Raw genomic sequence first — 22,995 nt, forward strand, 5'->3', positions numbered from 1 at the left:
AGAGAAGATCGTAACAATATATAAATTTTGTAAGTAGTCTAACAAAGAAATAAGACTAATAATTTGTCGTGATTGATAGTAACAGACAACTGCAGTGCACCTTCTTTGAACCTACAATGAATGTCAAACATAGTGTAAATACATATGCCAGTACAAACTGGAACAAATTATAATACAAACAGTGGTTCTTTTTCATTACATTCCTAAAACCATCAAGACCTCACTTTTGTGAGCTTACAGCCTTTTCCCATTGCCCAGCTGGCTTAAAAGAAAAAAAGGTGTGGGGGTGGGGGTGGGGGGGGGAGCGCCACTGGTACAATTTTGAGAAACACTGATCTAGCCGTTCGCAAGATAATGATTCATAATGAGACTGAATGACATAGTAGACTTACTAATCACTGAAGCTGAGCCTGCGACTTGTTCATTCTCCTCCTTTCTATCCTCTCCTCCTGGTGTATTTATGGATGAAAGTTCCATGCGGTATATATAAACATTATGAATCATCTGATGGTGTTTCCCCTTAGAGATTAATGATCTGTTATGCTTGACGTACACCAAACAACTGTGTGTTTTTGTGGCCATTTACGGACAAGCCTCAACCTATAATAGTATTAAGGGGCAGTAACCCAAAGTGCGCTTATTTTCCATAAGTTTATTCCAATCCTGGAAAAGTGAGTTTTTTTTTTTGTTTCTTTTAAAAAATACGTTTTTAATTATTTGTTGTCATTGAGCTCCAGGCAAACAAAAAAGTGTTTTGTGTGTTTATCTGCCATGTTTTCATGTCAAAGGCTCGTCTTTCATGCTATTTCATGCTGAGTGCCTACTGGTTCAAAATCTTTGGTGGCACTGATGGAGAGGTATGGACTGACGTATCGATGATAGGGTCCTTAGTAAACAGTACCAGGTGGCCGAACCTCGCTCGGTTAAATAATTTCTTAAGGAAGGTTATATACCCGAAGTCATTTTGAGAATATTTTTGTAATTACGAAAATGAAATATCGGATAAAGACTACTAATCTGAAGAGTTGCTTTAGTGTTCAGTTAGTTCTAAATGTAATTGTACATGGCGATTAAATATAAGTCTCTTAAGTCCTCCTACAGTCTAGACAAACCACAGCTCACGTCCGTCTTATAGTTTTACGTAAAGCTATTGTAGGCCTACTATTATTGGCTTGGAAGAAAGTCTTTGCAGTGTAACTTCTCAGATGGTTACGTTCAGAAATTTAATTATGCAATTAGTATATTCATTATGGCTTTATTATGAAACATCAAGTGACGCAAATCTCTACGTTATAGGGTAAAGCAGGCACTTTGTGACAAAGTAAAATGGGGCAATTTTTTTTAATAGACTTAAATCATTGTATTAGTTTTCTAAAGAAACGTTTCCGTGGGGCACCTTTGTTACCCCGAACACCTTGCCTTTGGAATATGTTTGTTCCCATACGGGATACGTGCCCTGCCCAGCCTGGCTGTCGGACTATAAGAAGTTCATATACTACCTAGATATGTGAACTGGTCTACCACGTTAAGGGGCTGTCCGTTTACGGTGATCCTTGGGGCTGAGTATGTTTCATTGGGTGACTTCTGGAACATGACTTCTGTTTTCCCGAGATGTATAGATAGACCGAAAGAGGCGGCAGCGTATGCAAATTCGTTTATCGCGTTCTGGAGGTCATGTTCATTGTGAGCTAGCAGGGCGCAATCATCGGCATAGATTAGCTCCGTTATGACCACCTCCTTTGTTCTTGTATGGGATAGTAGATGGAAGGTTACACATGATGTATAGAGAATTTGATGACTAGAAAATTGTGTTAGGGATGGGGGAGTGTTATAATTTGCGTTGATTTATTGATGGGCTTTAGAGTGTTAAAGGAAAAAAAAAACATATACATCAAATATTTTAACCGTAATGTAGCTAGAGTATGAACTAGTAGTACTGAATTTTCGCATGTTTCTTATATATTTGTTTCAGCTGTTATTATTTTTAGTGTCTCAACTTTTGAAATTGTTATTTTTTAAATGTATGCGTCCTACATCAATGCATCAACTTATTGCCTAGATCCTGTATAGATTTTTTAAGTATTTTTGCATTAGAGAAACATAATTTCCATGGTGAAGCAAAATGAATAAACAAATATGAATATTCTGGTATTGGGCGTTTTCATTGCAAATATTGGCTGCAATACGTATGGTAAGGACAATAAAATAAACCATAATCATTATTACTTATTAGCTCTAGACTCTAGAAGAATCCTAGGTTAGGTAATAGGTTAGAACTAGACTAGATTGCAAATTGTATATTTTCTAGAAGTGTATGAAAGAGCATTGAACCACTCCTGTATAGCTGTGACTCTCGCCTCACCGTGGAACATATCCACGTTGATTGCCCCAGATACCAGGATGTCAGGGAGAAATATTTTAGAGCCACTAACTTAAAAACACTATTTGATAATGTCGACCCTGGGAAGGTACTGGGCTTTATCCGGGAAGTGGGGTTGTCTACGAAGATCTTTTTTATGAATTTGTGAACATGTACTTTTTACATTAGATTTTTACCAAATAATTAAATTTTTACTACCTTTACTTTTTAACAGTGAATAGACCTTGATTTTAATGATATGAATGTTGTTTAGAGAGAGAGTAGTCCTTAAGGGACTGCAGGCACGACATGGCCTAAATTGTGCCGATGTGCCTAAAACCAAAACCAAACCACTCCTGTATAGAATAAAAAGTTTATTTCTAGATATCTGTACATCCTAACATCTATTGTGTTATTGGCGTCTTTCTTTCTCTGTCTCGCTATTTATATGCATATATAACATGATATATATATCATGGGAGTAGCCAGGATTTTCTTTCGGGGGGGGGGGGGGGGTGACGAGATGTTAATTAGTTATTATTTGGCTTGTTTATTTATGTCTAGGGGAAATTTTATTAATTTTATCCCGCTCACATATAAGATTTTGTACAGGCACACCGCAACTAACAGTAAGAACAGACCAATATTATAAGTTTATAAATAAATATAATTTAATGAATGAAAGCTTACAAAAGAAAAATGGTCAAATAAAATTATAATTAAGAAATGAAATGAAGATACTAATATCTAAAATAATTGCTCATCATGGATTGCTAATTATTGAGTGAGTGGAGGAGAAGAATGTTCCTATGTCTGCTACTTATTTTCTTATCTGCTAGCCCGTGGGTCGTCTTCTGGCGGTCGTAGGACTGGCACTCAGAAGGATGAGTCATCCGGCTCTGTCTTAGGACGTCGGCTCGAGATGTTCTCTTTGCTTTAGGCAAACTGGCTTTAGGGTGAGGCCGCTGCCTGTTTAGCAATAGAGAGGGTTGGTGCTGCAGAATAAGTTGTAGTGGGATGATCTCTCAGCTGTGATCTCTAGCTCGTAGAGAGCCGTGCTAACTCAACACCAGTTTATCTTCTGCTGCGAAGGTTGCTCTAACCTGTCGGCATTAGGCAATAGCTATTGGGCAGTGGACAGTTTGGGCCGGGTACTGGGCAGATGATACTGGGCAGTATGAGGCACTGTGGACACTGGGCAATATGTTAAGGCCAAGGACAGTAGGCAATGCCTTCTTGCTAACAGGTATATAATTTGGGGGGGGGGTATATGGTGTGGTCTGCTCCGGTTACAGCTTTCTATGGAGATCTGGTAGTTGTAGCAGTCGGGTGTAGCAATCGTGTGTAGCAACCAGGGGTAGCAACCAGGCTGGGGATAAGACATACAATTAGGAACCTCCTAAAGGCATTGAGTAGGGATTCCCATATGCCTTGCAATCATTCAGATGTAGGCATTGGTATCAATCCCAATAAGGCATTTAAGACAATTATGTATAAAACTTTAAAGTACGTATACAACTCAATAACAAAGGATATAAGTAAGATAACCACAATAAATGTGCTATAGTACAATGTAGGATGATACTTGTCAAGATTCATCCAATAAATTTGATTACGACGATAAGTAATCAGTTACAGTAAAATGGGGAATGAGCATATTATATTCTAAAGGATAAGATGAAAATAAAATATTAGGGGTAGGGCTACAGTAATAAGGGTTTGATATAGTTAATCAAAATTACATTCATCCAAGGAACTATAAGATCACAAGGGTGGGAGACATAATATGTATGAGGGATATAATAGAAATGTGAAATGATTAATTTCACATGGGCTCTGTAAGTTTAGAGCATTGTGATCTAAGTTCTTAGACAGTACTTAGATTCACGAAAGGTTATTGTTTACATCTATCACTAAAATACGGGAATGGAGAAACATAACAAAATCAAATATAATAACTATGGTTTCAAATGTAGACAACCATAGCGGCATTAGTAATACTATATGAAGATATAGTATCGACATAAAATAGTACAATGTATATACATAATAAAGTCATAATGTAATGACGGGGAACGTGGTTGTGTACTAATGTGTACTCACACATTCCTATAAGATAAAATGAGTGTAGAAAAATGTTTACACTTACCCGTTTGTCCCTAATGAAATCTCACAACTAAACTTCCTAACAGAGGAGACTGTATGAATCCTAGTGGGCCTAACTTGGAATGCTTTGGTCTCTCTCTATATATAGTTGGGACTTTTCATTTAACGGGTGGGGAAGATATCTAGCTGATTTTCTCACATGTATCGATGTACCGGAGATGTCAGGCGTCAGGTCAGATTTATGGTCAATATTCGTTGCCTACCGTGAGAGTAAAGTCTTAAGCAAATATGTACCTGTCCAGCCCGAGTGCAATGCTATTCTTAGAGCGATGTGTATCCTGCGGGGGGGGGGGGAGGAAATAGGTGTGAAAAGTTATTAGGCCGCGGCGTGTAGCGCTGGTGCAGCGACTTAATGTGTGCTGGTCACCTGTCCAGCGGTCAATAATTAAAAGTTAGCCCTAGAGAGGCTAGTTAATGTTTTACGTGGAGATTCGTCCCGTGAGAAACGTGCGAGGGGGGATAAATCCTACAAGAAATTAGCTGTGGGTGGACAGGAAAATAATTGTTTTAAGTTAAAAAATATTAGGTGACCGAGCCTCGCTCGGATGAATAATTTGTTAAGGAAGGATATTATACCCGAAGTCATTTTGGGAATATTTTTGTAATTACGAAAATGAACGATCGGGTAAAGACTATCAATCCGAAGAGTTGCTTTTTGTTCTGTCAGTTCTCAATGTAATTGTACATGGCGATTAGAATAGAAAGTCCCCCCAACAGTAGGCCTATAGAAAACCACAGCTCACGTCTTAACGTTTTACATTGCTTCTTTCGTGTAAAACTATTGGGCTATTATAGGCTGGAAGAAAGCTTTTGCAGTGTAACTTCTAAAATGGTTACTTTCTGACATTTAATATTGCAATTAATATATTCATTATGGCTCTGAGACATGGACACTTTACAGAAAACAACTAAGACTTCTTGAGTGCTTTCACAAAAGATGCTTGCGCTCCATCATGGAAATACGGTGGCAGGACCGCACTACCAACATCGACGATGAGGGACTTCTTTTGTTTCGACAGTTGCACTGGGTAGGGCACGTATCCCCTATAGGAGACGAACGTATGCAAAGGCAGTCTTTTTTTGGTGAGCTAAAAGGTGGTCGACGTAACAGATGCGCCCCACGGAAACGCTTCAAAGACCAGCTTAGGCGTCAACTTTCCTTAACTGACATAGAAGAAAGCACCTGGTTGTATGCGGCCTCCGAACGAGACAGCTTGAGGTCACTCACGAAGGCCGAGGGATACACATTTGAGACCAAAAGAAAATCTGCTGCCGAGGACAAACGCAGACGGCGAAAAGAAAATCTAAATCGACCACTTGCGGACAATGGTTATGCTTGCCCTGGATGTAGCAAAATATTTAGGTCACAGCTGGGGCTGCGCAGCCTCGGGAAATACTGCATTCCTCACTAATCTTTGGACTCGAAGACAAGCCTTATTTTTATGGCTTTAGTAAGAATCATCAAGTGATGCAAAATCTCTACGTTATAGTGTAAAACGTGCACCTAGTAACAAAGTAAAATCGCGCATTTTTTCATAAGAGACTTAAAAACATCGCGTTAGTATTCTAAAGAAGCGTTATTGTGAGGCATCTCTGTTACTCCGACCTTTCAGCTTACTAAAAAAAAAAAAGATTGCCTAAAATATGTTCGTCCCCCATACGGAATAAGTGCCCTGCAAAGCGTGACTGTCTCATTATAAGAAGTTCATACCATTTTGCAAGAATATCGCTGTTTGTATTGCGGTCTTTGGTGAAGGCGTTAAGAAGTTTTAGTTGCTTTCTATAAAGTAATCATGTCTCAGATCCACATAGAGGGGTTGGGGGAATCACTGGTTGACACTGATTTTTGTAGATAGGCGGAGCGATTTATTTCGCCACACTCTCGTTTGGAGGCGTCCAAAAGCACGACTATCCCTGATCACATATCAACCTCTCTTTAAATAAATGCGTCATTTGATACTATGCTTCCCAGATAATGTGAAGTTATCTACCACTTTAAGGAGATGTCTATGCGCGGTGATCTTTGGGCGGAGTAAGTTTTATTGGGTGACTTCTGGAACATGACTTCTGTTTTACCGAGGTTTTTAGGTTAACCAAAAAAAAGCAGCAGCGTAATGAAAATTCGTTGACCGCGAGCTGGATATCATCTGGGCCAGCCTTAGGTCTATGCTGCCACAGCTGACCCCGAAGGTACAAAAGCCCCCCGCTAATTGTAGGTGTAAATTATTAAATTAAATCATTATAATTTATAATAAGGTTCCCGTGGTCTCCTTGTTTTCAAGGAGCTTCTGGAAATCTGAAACTCATAAAAATGTCCTTAAAAAGACAAAATTGTCATTTTGGGGTTTCAATTAATATGGTAAACGCCAGTCCTACGCGTGATATAAAAAAAAAACGGCATTGTCATCTTTCATTTAATAAAATTGTAATGCAAATACGAATTTATTTTCTAATACAAAATCTTTATTTTCACTTATTATCCTTATCCCTACCCTTACTGGTCCGCGCGCAATCCATTTCACATAGGGCCCGCAAATGTTAGGGCCGGCCCTGGTTGTGCAAGTAAGGCATAGATAAGCTTGATCAATGTACAATAAGATGGTGCGCAAATGTTTAATTACGCCAATTGATTCATTAAAACTTTTTCTTGTTTGCGAAGAAATGTCTTAGTGTACTGCTGTGAGCCCAGTGACGTAAGCGGGGTCAAGTTTTTTCCTATTGACGTCATATATAAAATTTCATTCATAAAACATTCTAGCCAAAATTAATTTTTCGATAATGAGGCATTTTCAAACCGATATAACGGTCGACCTCGAGTTTTCCCGATGTGGCCAATGAGTTGAGAATTTTTTTCTCACTAATATGCACATACCTTGAAATTTTAAAGAAAATCGTTAGAGCCGTTTTTGAAATAAAATATATATATATATATATATATATCCTATACTCTTAAGCGAGCAATTCTTGTATATATGTATGTATATATATTTATATTTATATATATATATAAATTTTATTTCGAAAACGGCTCTAACGATTTTCTTTAAAAGTTCACGGTATGTGCATAATAGTGAGAAAAAAATTCTCAACTCATTGGCCACATCGGGAAAACTCGAGGTCGACCGTTATATCGGTTTGAAAATGCCTCATTATCGAAAAATTAGTTTTGGCTAGAATGTTTTATGAATGAAAATTTTCCATGACGTAAACGGGAAAAACGCTGCTTACGTCACTAGGCTTACCGCAGTACACTAAAATATTTCTTTGCAAACAATAACGAGTTCTAAAGAATCAATAGACCTAATTAAACATTTGCGCACCATCTTAATGTAGATTGATTTATTATAGAACTATGAAAGAAAAGTAATGAAATTAAATGTGCCGATATATGATTAGTTATTGTGTTTTAAGTGCTTAATAAGTTGTTTACACTTTAATTGTGTAGAGCGGTGTAGATACCTTTTACTTTGTTGTTTATTTTGCTGGTGACCTCCAGCTGTCTCGTTCTGAGGTTGCATGCAACCATGTGCTCTCTTCTATGTCAGCTAAGTCAAGTTTGCGCCATAAGCTGGTCTTTTAAGGGTTTCGGTGTTACGTCAACCACTTTTTAGCTCACCAAAAAAAAAACACTGCCTTTGGCATGCGTTCGTCTAAGATTCGTCTCCCATATAGGATACTGCTCTGTCCAGCGTAACTGTCGGACTTAAAGAATTCCCTCTATACAAAGGCCGCGGATACACATTTGAGACCAAAAGAAAATTTGCTGCCGAGGACAGACGCAGACGCTAAAAGAAAATCTTAATCGAGCATCGCGGACAATGGTTATGCTTGCCCTGGATGTGGCAAGATATGTAGGTCACAGCTGCAATCCTCATTAATTTTCGGACTCTAAGACAAGCCTTATTATTATTTTTATTTTGCTGGTGAATTATTACCATGTGTTCATGCTTCAGTGTCTACCTCTCCTGTACCAAAACAAAGGAAATGGTCATAACACAGCTTCTTTACGCCTTACTTGCTCACACTAAACATGATATCCATCTAGCAGTCAACGAGTTTGCGTACACTGCAGCCTCTTTTGATTTAACTATAAACCTCGGTAAAAAGCTTGGAGTTAGGGCCAGGTGAAATCTGAATGGATGGATATGTAAAAGCAGGCCATAGCACCACTAGGATGGATGGATGGCAAAAGCCAGTATGAACTTCTTATAGTCCGACAGTCAGGCTGGGCAGGGCACGTATCCCGTATGGGTAACGAGCATATTGTTTGGCGTAACAGAGGTGCCCCACGGAAACGTTTCTTTAGAAAACTAATGCCATGATTTAAGTCTAATAAGAAAAAATGCGCCATTTTACTTTGTCACTAAGTGCATGTTTTACCCTATAACGTAGAGAAGTTACATTGCAAAGACTTTCTTCCAAGCCAATAATAGTAAGCCTACAATAGTTTTACGCAAAAGATAGATTGTAAAACTATAAGACGGACGTGAGCTGTAGTTTGTCTAGACTGTAGGAGGACTTAAAAGACTTTAAATTTAATCGACATGTACAATTAGGCCTACAATTAGAACTAACAGAACACTAAAACAACTCTTCAGATTAGTAGTCTTTATCCGATCGTTCATTTTCGTAATTACAAGAATATTCCCAAAATGACTTCGGGTATATAACCTTCCGAAATTATTTAACAGAGCGAGGTTCGGCCACCTGGTACAAAAATATTCTCAAAATGACTTCGGGTATATATCCTTCCTTAACAAATTATTCATCCGAGCGAGGCTCGGTCACCTGATATTATATATATATATCTATATTATAAAGTAGAATGTGTGGAGTATGTATGTATGTATGTATGTATGTATGTTACTTATAGACATCAAAACCGCTTGACCAATCTTGATAAAACTAGGCAGGAATGTTCCTTGGGTACCAACTTAGACCTTAGTGAATGTATTGTAGCCCTAAAACAAATGTAAGACCCTCAAAAAAAAATAAAGTTGTCCGACTCTATTACAGCTATAGTATTTTATGGATCTAGGCCATGTCTACAATGTTGACATAAGAAAAGATAGAAAGGATTTAGACCTAGATCTAATTTTAAGAAATACACTTTGCGCAGATAGTTTTTTACTTTGACACATGAAAATACAAAAGAAGATCCATTGATTTCATTATATAATAAAAATAATCTTCAATTTTGTGTTTCAAAAGCATTTTTTACATTAATTAGTTCCTTATATCTGTGACTACAGATTTCCTGACGAACATTCTTTCATTAGACAATACCGTAATGAATCGCGTACTAAATATTAATTCGTTTAATTGTTTACTTTATAATCCCATCCCTAGATCTAAAACTCTAATCCAACTCTAAGATGATAAAACTTCTCTTCGCACAGATAGTTTTATACTTTAACACATAAATATATTAATTAAAGTCCATTCATTTCATATTTTGATCAAATAAACATTCAAAATTGGTTTTCTAAAGTTACATTCGTTTACGAAAGCTGCGAAGCCGAGTTGAGATAGGCCTAGATCTATATTCATTCATGAATCGCGTACTAAAAATTATTTCGTTTAATTGTTCACTTTATAATCTCATTTATTTAACAAAGCTATCGCTCTTTTCGTTTTTAATAGATAAGAATGTATCGACTTTGGGTAAACCATTTTCGCAAAAATAATTTTATTTTCGTAGCGAAACTGAAATAACGTGAAAGGATCATTAGCTACGTTTAACATACATCTAAATCCAATCCACTAGATTATTCAAAAGCAAATGTTTTAATTTAAAAAAAATTGATTTAAGCCTATTAGCTATTTTGATTTGATATCATTATTCACACTATTTTTACATTGACACATTCGCTTTACTTATTACATTATTATTTCGTTTAATTGCTTACAAAACACTCTCAGTGACTATATCGAAAGTAATGCGCAAATAAAGACCCGCGGGTCGCGGGTAACATATGTCTAGTATATCTATATTATAAAGTAGAATGTGTGGAGTATGTATGTATGTATGTATGTATGTATGTTACTTATAGACATCAAAACCGCTTGACCAATCTTGATAAAACTAGGCAGGAATGTTCCTTGGGTACCAACTTAGACCTTAGTGAATGTATTTAGCCCTAAAACAAATGTAAGACCCTCAAAAAAAATAAAGTTGTCCGACTCTATTACAGCTATAGTATTTTATGGATCTAGGCCATGTCTACAATGTTGACATGAGAAAAGATAGAAAGGATTTAGACCTAGATCTAATTTTAAGAAATACACTTTGCGCAGATAGTTTTTTACTTTGACACATGAAAAGACAAAAGAAAATCCATTGATTTCATTATATAATAAAATTAACCTTCAATTTTGTGTTTCAAAAGCATTTTTTACATAAATTAGTTCCTTATATCTGTGACTACAGATTTCCTGACGAACATTCTTTCATTAGAAAATACCGTAATGAATCGCGTACTAAATATTAATTCGTTTAATTGTTTACTTTATAATCCCATCCCTAGATCTAAAACTCTAATTCAACTCTAAGATGATAAAACTTCTCTTCGCACAGGTAGTTTTATACTTTAACACATAAACATATTAATTAAAGTCCATTCATTTCATATTTTGATCAAATAAACATTCAAATTTGGTTTTCTAAAGCTACATTCGTTTACGAAAGCTGCGAAGCCGAGTTAAAGGCCTAGCTCTATATTCATTCATGAATCGCGTACTAAAAATTATTTCGTTTAATTGTTACTTTATAATCCCATCCCTAGATTTAAAACTATAATTCAACACTAAGATGATAAAACTTCTCTTCGCACAGATAGTTTTATACTTTAACACATAAACATATTAATTAAAGTCCATTCCCTTTTTATTTTGATCAAATAAACATTCAAATTTGGTTTTCTAAAGCTACATTCGGTTACGAAAGCTGCGAAGCCGAGTTGAGATAGGCCTAGAGCCCTAGATCTATATTCATTCATGAATCGTGTACTAAATATTATTTCGTTTAATTGTTCACTTTATAATCCCATTCATTTAACAAAGCTATCGTTTTTTTTTTTCGTTTTTAATAGATAAGAATGTATCGACTTCGGGTAAACCTATTTTCGCAAAACTAACTTTATTTTCGTAGCGAAAGGATCATTAGCTACGTTTAACATACATCTAATTCCAATCCACTAGATTATTCAAAAGCATTTTTTACATAAATTAGTACCTGATATCTGTGACTACATTCTTTCATTAGACATTACTATTACCAAATGGTTGCACATTAACACATCTCTCTACTGAGTCTATTCCTAGGCCTAGGTCTAAAACTCTTATTGAACTCTAAGATGATAAAACTTCTTTTCGCAAAGATAGTTTTATGCTTTAACACATAAACATACCAATTATTGTCCATTCATTTCATATTTTAATCAAATTAACATTCAAATTTGTTTTTCTAAAGCATTTTTAATACATTCTTTCGCTGTTCGCTAAAGTTGCGTAGCCGTGTTGAGATAGGCCTATATTCATTCATGAAAAAAAGTTCCCGCATGCGCAGCACAGAATGAACTCTATAAAAGCCAATTTTTAACTCTAGATTAGTGTAGATTTAGATCTATGTCTACCTCAAGATCTACTTTATACTTTATACACATAAACATACAAAATTTAGTCTATTCATCTCAAATTTGAATCAAATATATGTAGGCCTACAAGCAAATGTTTTAATTTGAAAAAAAAAATGGATTTAAGCCTATTAGCTATTTTGCTTCTTTTACATTATTTTTACATTGACACATTCGCTTTACTTATTACATTATTATTTCGTTTAATTGTTTACAAAACACTCTCAGTGACTATATCGAAAGTAATGCGCAAATAAAGACCCGCGGGTCGCGGGTAACATATGTCTAGTATATATATAAATATATATACATACATACAAGAATTGCTCGCTTAAGAGTATAGGATAAAGTTTCTCACGGTTTGCTGGGAAAAACTCAAATGAACTTTTGCATGTAAGTTTCGTATCGTCACAGGGGGATTTGGGGGGGATTCTCCGCGGAAAAAATTATATATATATATGCGCGTGTGTGTGTACATAATTAATCTTTATTACATTCTGACCCTTTCGGAAGACGTTTATTGTACCCTAGAATAGGTTCTTCCTGGAATTAGTGGGAAACCTGTAGACTTCCCGCCCTTGCTAGCAAGCTCGCAGCGCTCCCCCAGCGCGGGGCTATATTTCTGCTATTGAAAGCCAACAAAATGCATATTCTGAGGTATCTACAGTGCATTATCTTGCTATTAAAAAGTTTTATTTCAAAAACATAATGTGCTATTCTTACTGACTTAGACTCTCTCGCGCCGTTCGGCGCATTTTCCGGCAAGCTGTTTCCACAAAAATCTGTCACTGGCAATGTCTGAAGCCTCTTCCCACCTGCTCTGAGGATCTCCATGAAAGTGTTGCGCCAAGATGTACTAGGATGTCATCGCAACTCTTATTAGGCGTAATTCATTTTGTCGGAGAACATGTCCCGCAAAACCTCATGCGACGCTCTGTCACAACCTTACTAAGGGTTCGACTCCCAGTTCGGCATATGATTTCTTTGATTTAGACCCTATCTCTATAACTGACTCCTAAAATCTGTCTTAGCCATCTTTGTTGAGCCACATTTAGTGTTTTTTTAAATTTCGGCAGATGACTATTCACACTTTATTAAGAGCCCAGCCACTGGTAGAAATTTGTAACCTCTCTTGACTACGCTCTTGGAATTACATGCCTGTATTTCGCTTTAGATTTTATAGAGAAAAGGAAAGTTTTATCGACAAAATCATCTCTTGAGGGGTTTTAAACTAAAAATAAATCTCTGGAGTTTTTTAGTTTTTTTTTATTCAAAACCCCATTTAGCTACGGTCATAGAATTTGGTGACTGTAGTTTGCTTGAAAATAATATTGAAGAGGGGTTTTACATTTTAAAAATAAGTCATCTGAAGGAGGGGGTTTTATTAGCTTAGCTACGCTCAAAGAATTTTAGTGTGTAATTTGCTTTTTTTTTATATTGAAGATGTATTTTTTAGCATCAAAACCCTCTGAAGGGTTAAACTCAAAACCCCCTTTGGCTACGCTCATAGCATTTTGAGTGCGTAATTTGCTTTTTTTTTAATATTGAAGAGGTATTTTTCAGCTACAAACCCCGCAGGCAGGGGGTTTTAAACTCAAAACCCCTTTGGCTGGCTACGCTCATAGATTTTGTAGTTGTGTCTTTGTAGTGTGTAATTTGCTTTTTTTAATATATTGAATAGGTACTTTTTAGCTTCAAACCCCAACTGGAGGGGGGGGGGGTAAACTCAAAACCCGTTTTGGTTACGCTCATAGAATGTTGAGTGTGTAATTTGCTTTTTTTTTTTTATTGAGAGGGGTTTATCGTAATTATCGGAGGCGGCTTTAAAGTCAAAATCCTGAGCTGTTTTCTTGGAATTAGGGGATTGTCGATGCATTTTTTTTTAGTTTTGTTTATAGAAAAGGGGGATTTAACTGCTAAACTCCTGTAGGGGGTTTTAAACTCAAAACCCCCTGGTAGAGAGATTTTTATCTCAAAACCCCCTGGTAGAGGGATTTTTATCTCAAAACCCCCTGGTAGAGGGATTTTTATCTCAAAACCCTTTCGGCTGTGCTGTGGTAAGTGATGACTTGGTATAAAAATCTTAACTAAAATAAACAAAATGAAAGCAAAAGCAGTCACTGAATTCCGTTCCCCCCCTCGGGATTTCATTTGGGGGGGGGGTTGAACCCCAACCCCCCCCTGGCTACGCCCATGATATATATAATTATATTGTTACGTATTTCTGAATCTTCTGGCTAAATGTATTAGTAGGCATACAAATAAGAACACTGTAAAGAACTTGACGACTAAACTTTCAGTTTCATATAACTTTAATGACTATTAACTCTAACATTACTGTAACATGTAGCGTAGAAGACTACAATATCTGTCAGTTTACAGTTAGCTATACTTCGTTGCACTGCATCTCTTCACTTCGTTGCAATTCCTCTCTTCTCAACTTGCATCGAGCCGTATTTCACAGAACAGACCAACGACACACTTCCCAGTGTCGCTCCAGGTCTCCTAAAGCTGAACCAAGTCGCACTCAAGTCTACCGAATCAGAGCCGCACACGTCTTACATCGACTGTATCGACTGTAACGGCTCAAGTCCACTGTAGTTCGCTGTATAGACTTTAACGACAGTAGTCCACTCCAGTTAACTCTACCCTAGTTAACTTGCATCGAGTCGTACACATTTCTCTTCCACAGAGCCGCACACGTCTTACATAGTCTGTATCGACTGTAACGGCTCACTCACGACTCCATACGACTGACTTTCACATTAACTTTCTGGCTTATATAGAGTCCCTAATCGCTTCTCCAAAGTTGCACAAACACTCCTAGTATCCTCTGGAATAACATGTCAGGAAACGTCACATCCTGTTTTTATTTATACACGTAGATTCCAGAAAACACTCGCTGCAGTGTCATCAAGTCGGGGTCACATGTAGTGACCTTTATCTGTCACTGTTCATTAGTAACTGTCCCCCTACTTAGATCTGTTCGTCCCCTGGAACAACAGGTGTGGACACGTTACATCCTGTCTTTGTTTGTACATGTAGATTCCAGGGAACACTAGCTGCTGTGTCATCTCGCCGGGGTCATACGTTGACCTCTACCTATCACTGTTCATTTGTAACACTGCCCCCTTCTTAGATCTGTTCGTCCCGAACAGATTCTACTTCATCACGATACTGATGAAACCGATCGACGATCAAGAAGGAAGCTTTGGTGGTTGCCCCCTTCTCAGAGATGTTCTTTCAATCTGGCAGTTGTCCATCTTCTTTCCATAGAAGAATGGGAGCCAAATCCTCATTTTTCAGCAGTTCCTCACAAATGTTTTCATCAATCTTGGTATGGAAACATCGACCTTCAGATGACGACACTGGGCACTCTTGTCAAGAAAATTCATCAGCATTCTAACGAGTTCGTTCTTCACTGGCTGAGTTTTAAATTCTCCAGCATCTTTTTACAGAGCTTCTTCAGAGATACACAGGTTCATCACAGTACAGCAATATTCACATGTTCTTCTTACAACAGCAACTGACTTTGGGTTTGTACGATGCCTGTTGGGTTGATCTTCTCGTACAGTTTTGTCACAGATGGTTACTCACTACAGTTCTGACATCTTAAACTACTTCTTTTCTGTCCTTCTTGCTTCTGACTTAATTAGCGTTCTTCTAAAACCTCTGTTATACTTCATCAAACCTATTCTCATGAGGAATGTTCTTAGATTCTCCTTTAGTGGCTTCACACTTTCAACTGATTCATAAGGCTTTCTTCTTTGGTTTGATGGTCCCGGACATAATCTTTTCTAACAACATGGGCTATGGAGTTTCATTAGTGCAGGTGGGGGTTTATCAGTGGGAGAAATGGTGGGCTTGTTTTCTAACAACATGTGCTATGGAGTTTCATAAATGCAGGTGGGGGTCTATCAGTGGGAGAAGGGATGGGTTTGTATCTTGATCTTGTTGGAGCCATCCACGTTGTACTCTGCATGTGTCGCTTTCTACGCCTCCTCAATTTGATATTTCTTTGGTTGCGTTGATGTCGTTGTTGTTGTCTTGCTTTCTTGTCGATCAATGCTGATGGCAGCCACTTAGCACATAGGAAGGCATTGCATTTTATAGCTGTAGTCATCAAAACTGTTGATCTAACAAGTTGCTTCAGCATTATTCTTCGATGGGTGCTTTGCGAATGAGCTGCAAGTCCACTTGAAGGCAAGTTGTCAAACACGTCATCACCTTCATCCGAGTCTAGAGGACTCGACTGTGGGGCAGGTTGATAACATTCAACGTGCAAAGGTCCATCAACTTCAGCATCAGATTCTATTGTGTTTCCTTGACTTTCACCAGGGCTTCTCGCGCTGATCTTGACAGCTGGACATGCATCTGTTAAGTTCAGACCTTGCTGGTGTATTTCTTGGCATTCACAGTCTTCTTGTAAAGCTACGTACGTACAGTTCTTGTCAAACACATGGGTGCAATAATCAAGCTTTGAGTTCCTCTCGTAGACACTGGCAGATAGAAGACAGAAGTCTTTAAGGCCCACAGCAACAGGCTTGGACGCAGACCCAACGTTGTCTTGATCTGTTTGGCTGGTTGAGGTACTCATATCAGGTTTATCTGTAGCTAAAGCTTCGGTCAAACTATAGGTCTCTTCTATTGTTTCTTCAGCGGTCTCATTCTGCTTTTCGTTGAAATAGTAACAGCTACCGTCTCTTTTCATTTCTTGTGGGCCACATTCGTTTGGTTTGCTATCACAGTCACAGACAGCACAACCATCACCAGCATCCCTATCGTAATTGTCTGTATCGCCACATTCTTGGTTGGACAATTGTTCGCTGTTCATCAATTGTATAGCTCTTTTATCTGTCGACTCAATCTGATACTGTTGGGTGTTCAGCAGCTCATTAATCATGATTCTAGTTTGATCTTTTATCATATCCGTTTGTTCTTCTGTCTTGTTGGGCTTGGTAACTATTTGTTCATTCTCATTCATGGCTTTGATCAAATGGTTAAATGAAGAAAATCGAGTGTTGATTTCTGATTCTATCTCCTTAATGCTCTCATTCACCGAGCTCATTTTGTATTGCAAAGTTCTCAGGAGCTCCATCGTATTAGGTTTGATTTCAAATTGGCAAGTGTTCGGATTCTCATCTTCCTCCAACAGGGCTTGTCTTAGACGTGCTATTAGCGTTTCCTTATTTTCGTTAAGATGTAGACCTCTTTCTCGAAGCTCTTGTCTAAGTTCTTTCATGTCAAGTTCATTAAGAAGTTTGGTGGAATACATTCTAGCCAGAAAGATCCCACTTCTGACACCAATTGTTACGTATTTCTGAATCTTCTGGCTAAATGTATTAGTAGGCATACAAATAAAAACACTGTAAAGAACTTGACGACTAAACTTTCAGTTTCATATAACTTTAATGACTATTAACTCTAACATTACTGTAACATGTAGCGTAGAAGACTGTACAATATCTGTCAGTTTACAGTTAGCTATACTTCGTTGCACTGCATCTCTTCACTTCGTTGCAATTCCTCTCTTCTCAACTTGCATCGAGCCGTATTTCACAGAACAGACCAACGACACACTTCCCAGTGTCGCTCCAGGTCTCCTAAAGCTGAACCAAGTCGCACTCAAGTCTACCGAATCAGAGCCGCACACGTCTTACATCGACTGTATCGACTGTAACGGCTCAAGTCCACTGTAGTTCGCTGTATAGACTTTAACGACAGTAGTCCACTCCAGTTAACTCTACCCTAGTTAACTTGCATCGAGTCGTACACATTTCTCTTCCACAGAGCCGCACACGTCTTACATAGTCTGTATCGACTGTAACGGCTCACTCACGACTCCATACGACTGACTTTCACATTAACTTTCTGGCTTATATAGAGTCCCTAATCGCTTCTCCAAAGTTGCACAAACACTCCTAGTATCCTCTGGAATAACATGTCAGGAAACGTCACATCCTGTTTTTATTTATACACGTAGATTCCAGAAAACACTCGCTGCAGTGTCATCAAGTCGGGGTCACATGTAGTGACCTTTATCTGTCACTGTTCATTAGTAACTGTCCCCCTACTTAGATCTGTTCGTCCCCTGGAACAACAGGTGTGGACACGTTACATCCTGTCTTTGTTTGTACATGTAGATTCCAGGGAACACTAGCTGCTGTGTCATCTCGCCGGGGTCATACGTTGACCTCTACCTATCACTGTTCATTTGTAACAATATATATATATATATATATATATATATATATATATATATATATATATATATATATATAATTGATAAAAGATAATTGATATATATATATATATTTATAGGTGACCGGTCACTTCTCCCCGGTCATTTCATCCCCTGGTCACTTCATCCCCGGTCACTTCATCCCCGGTCATTTCATCCCCAATTAAATATTTTATATATAAATATGATTATGTAGAATGCTTTTTGACATTTTATGACATATTACTAATGTGTTTATAGTGTTTCCTCTTCCACTTTGTTTTCTTAATGAGAAATCTTATACTATATGGTAAATCTGGGTGTGTACTTAGCTATAGCGCTTCCAAAGGATGTGGGGGTTGTAATATCATAATTTTATCCGGATCGAAGGCCAAGGTTTGGTGGAAGTTGTAAAAAATTATTTGAGAGATAGAAGTGCGATTACAATAATTAAGACCGTGCCTCTGATAACTTATCATCAGAGGCCAAGGTGTGGTGGAAGTACGACCATGTTTCACTTTATTTTATTTTTCAATCGCTCTTTCTTGAAAATGGGCGCGTCATTTTTAGCCTTGAAATAAGGTTTTATTTTTTTCTAATAAAGGTGGAGTTCACCCCTCCTCGTGATTTCATGTCGCCTGTATAAGTTTTGCTTTAATTCCTTTTAAACATTAACGTGTTACAATTTCGTCATTTAAATAAAAAATGAATACATGAAATATTGCTCATTTCATGATTTTTAAAATTACAATTTGTTAGATAAAAATGATCAGATGATGAAAATATCAGAGGGTGAAATGACCGGGGATGAATGGACCAGGGGATGAAATGACCGGGGATGAAGTGACCGGGGATGAAGTGACCAGGGATGAAATGACCGGGGATGAATGGACCAGGGGATGAAATGACCGGGGATGAAGTGACCGGGGATGAAGTGACCAGCGATGAAATATAAACAATTAAAAAGAAAACAGAACTACGAGAAACGTATTGTATTGACACCAAGTCAAAATTAAAAAAAAAAGTATTGCTTTGAAAACACGGATGTAATGTTAATGGTTGGTATTTTTAAAGACACTATCTTGGGATTTCTTTGGATCATAAACAATAACTAAACAGTAACAAAGATGACTGACCCTTGAACTCCTTCAGAATTACCCTGGACTAAACAAAAAGTTTAAGCAACTAAAGTTATTTACTAGAAATAAATTGCGTCACCCACCTAGACTAATCATGATCATGAAATTGTAGTTACTTAGTCTAGCTCTAGCACACTCTTTAGTACCACACCTTTGTATAGTCTAGCTCTAGCACACTCTTTAGTACCACACCTTTGTATAGTCTAGCTCTAGCACACTCTTTAGTACCATACCTTTGTATAGTCTAGCTCTAGCACACTCTTTAGTACCGCACCTTTGTATAGTCTAGCTCTAGACACTATTTAGTAGCACACCTTTGTATAGTCTAGCTCTAGCACACTCTTTAGTACCACACCTTTGTATAGTCTAGCTCTAGCACACTCTTTAGTACCACACCTTTGTATAGTCTAGCTCTAGCACACTCTTTAGTACCACACCTTTGTATAGTCTAGCTCTAGCACACTCTTTAGTACCACACCTTTGTATAGTCTAGCTCTAGCACACTCTTTAGTACCACACCTTTTTATAGTCTAGCTCTAGCACACTCTTTAGTACCACACCTTTGTATAGTCTAGCTCTAGCACACTCTTTAGTACCACACCTTTGTATAGTCTAGCTCTAGCACACTCTTTAGTACCACACCTTTGTATAGTCTAGCTCTAGCACACTCTTTAGTACCACACCTTTGTATAGTCTAGCTCTAGCACACTCTTTAGTACCACACCTTTGTATAGTCTAGCTCTAGCACACTCTTTAGTACCACACCTTTGTATAGTCTAGCTCTAGCACACTCTTTAGTATCACACCTTTGTATAGTCTAGCTCTAGCACACTCTTTAGTAGCACACCTTTGTATAGTCTAGCTCTAGCACACTCTTTAGTACCACACCTTTGTATAGTCTAGCTCTAGCACACTCTTTAGTACCACACCTTTGTATAGTCTAGCTCTAGCACACTCTTTAGTACCACACCTTTGTATAGTCTAGCTCTAGCACACTCTTTAGTACCACACCTTTGTATAGTCTAGCTCTAGCACACTCTTTAGTACCACACCTTTGTATAGTCTAGCTCTAGCACACTCTTTAGTACCACACCTTTGTATAGTCTAGCTCTAGCACACTCTTTAGTACCACACCTTTGTATAGTCTAGCTCTAGCACACTCTTTAGTACCACACCTTTGTATAGTCTAGCTCTAGCACACTCTTTAGTACCACACCTTTGTATAGTCTAGCTCTAGCACACTCTTTAGTACCACACCTTTGTATAGTCTAGCTCTAGCACACTCTTTAGTACCACACCTTTGTATAGTCTAGCTCTAGCACACTCTTTAGTACCACACCTTTGTATAGTCTAGCTCTAGCACACTCTTTAGTACCACACCTTTGTATAGTCTAGCTCTAGCACACTCTTTAGTACCACACCTTTGTATAGTCTAGCTCTAGCACACTCTTTAGTACCACACCTTTGTATAGTCTAGCTCTAGCACACTCTTTAGTACCACACCTTTGTATAGTCTAGCTCTAGCACACTCTTTAGTACCACACCTTTGTATAGTCTAGCTCTAGCACACTCTTTAGTACCACACCTTTGTATAGTCTAGCTCTAGCACACTCTTTAGTACCACACCTTTGTATAGTCTAGCTCTAGCACACTCTTTAGTACCACACCTTTGTATAGTCTAGCTCTAGCACACTCTTTAGTACCACACCTTTGTATAGTCTAGCTCTAGCACACTCTTTAGTACCATACCTTTGTAATGGCTAGCTCTAGCACACTCTTTAGTACCACACCTTTGTATAGTCTAGCTCTAGCACACTCTTTAGTACCATACCTTTGTATAGTCCAGCTCTAGCATACTCTTTAGTACCACACCTTTGTATAGTCTAGCTCTAGCACACTCTTTAGTACCACACCTTTGTATAGTCTAGCTCTAGCACACTCTTTAGTACCACACCTTTGTATAGTCTAGCTCTAGCACACTCTTTAGTACCACACCTTTGTATAGTCTAGCTCTAGCACACTCTTTAGTACCACACCTTTGTATAGTCTAGCTCTAGCACACTCTTTAGTACCACACCTTTGTATAGTCTAGCTCTAGCACACTCTTTAGTACCACACCTTTGTATAGTCTAGCTCTAGCACACTCTTTAGTACCACACCTTTGTATAGTCTAGCTCTAGCACACTCTTTAGTACCACACCTTTGTATAGTCTAGCTCTAGCACACTCTTTAGTACCACACCTTTGTATAGTCTAGCTCTAGCACACTCTTTAGTACCACACCTTTGTATAGTCTAGCTCTAGCACACTCTTTAGTACCACACCTTTGTATAGTCTAGCTCTAGCACACTCTTTAGTACCACACCATTGTATAGTCTAGCTCTAGCACACTCTTTAGTACCACACCTTTGTATAGTCTAGCTCTAGCACACTCTTTAGTACCACACCTTTGTATAGTCCAGCTCTAGCATACTCTTTAGTACCACACCTTTGTATAGTCTAGCTCTAGCACACTATTTAGTACCACACCTTTGTATAGTCTAGCTCTAGCACACTCTTTAGTACCACACCTTTGTATAGTCTAGCTCTAGCACACTCTTTAGTACCGCACCTTTGTATAGTCTAGCTCTAGACACTATTTAGTAGCACACCTTTGTATAGTCTAGCTCTAGCACACTCTTTAGTACCACACCTTTGTATAGTCTAGCTCTAGCACACTCTTTAGTACCACACCTTTGTATAGGCTAGCTCTAGCACACTCTTTAGTACCACACCTTTTTGATGTGTACACATGTAAAGAGGAAGATAACTTCAAGATGATTAAATCTAAAAATCCATAATGTTCTATTAAGTCAGCGATTCTCAACCTTTTAAGTTCGGCGACCCCTTTTTACACCCCCCACTCTGCCGCGACCCCCTCCCCCACACACACATCCAGCAATAGAAGAATAGACAATAACAATCAATATATTCGATGGTCTTAGGCGACTCCTGGCAAAACGTCAATCGACCCCTAAGGGGGTCGCGACCCACAGGTTGAGAACCCCTGTATTAAGTGGTTCCATTTTGATTGCATACATTTAAAAAGAGAAACTTAGCTTGAACAGATCAATAAGTTGTTGGAAATAAGTAAGACAGCTCTTATTTGTCATAGTTACTGCTGGCTTTATATAAGCATAAACATTCTTTTAAATTTAAAATGTTGGAAAGAGGTCCGGTATATTTTTTTTCATTTCATCATTCATTTCAAAATATTTTTTCCCTATAGGGTGATTTCCATTTCACTCAAACCTGTACTAAAAGTGCTGGGGAAATAGTTTCCTGTTACTTGTTTTTAGTTGCTTTTTCTCTGCTGACTCATCTGCTTTATGGTCATTTTCAGGTTCAGACAGACATGTCAAACTCATTAAGGTGTATGGGCAACATAAAATTACTATGACCTGAGGGGCCGCATCCAAAAATCAGTTACAAAACAGCC

The 22,995-nt window shown here is 38.0% G+C and overlaps 1 protein-coding gene across 1 annotated transcript in view; it reads left to right on the forward strand.

Moving 5' to 3' along the window:
• The first annotated feature begins 1,939 nt into the window (after positions 1-1,939).
• The window catches only part of LOC106064646 (uncharacterized), a 64,963-nt gene continuing 43,907 nt past the window's right edge, over positions 1,940-22,995 (forward strand). Inside the window, exon 1 of the mRNA XM_056034360.1 lies at positions 1,940-2,191. Coding sequence (XP_055890335.1) covers positions 2,137-2,191 — 55 coding nt within the window. The 5' untranslated portion in view covers positions 1,940-2,136. The remainder of the gene's footprint in view (positions 2,192-22,995) is intronic.

Source organism: Biomphalaria glabrata, chromosome 7 (genome assembly GCF_947242115.1).
Source record: "Biomphalaria glabrata chromosome 7, xgBioGlab47.1, whole genome shotgun sequence".
NCBI classification, from domain to species: Eukaryota; Metazoa; Mollusca; class Gastropoda; family Planorbidae; genus Biomphalaria; species Biomphalaria glabrata.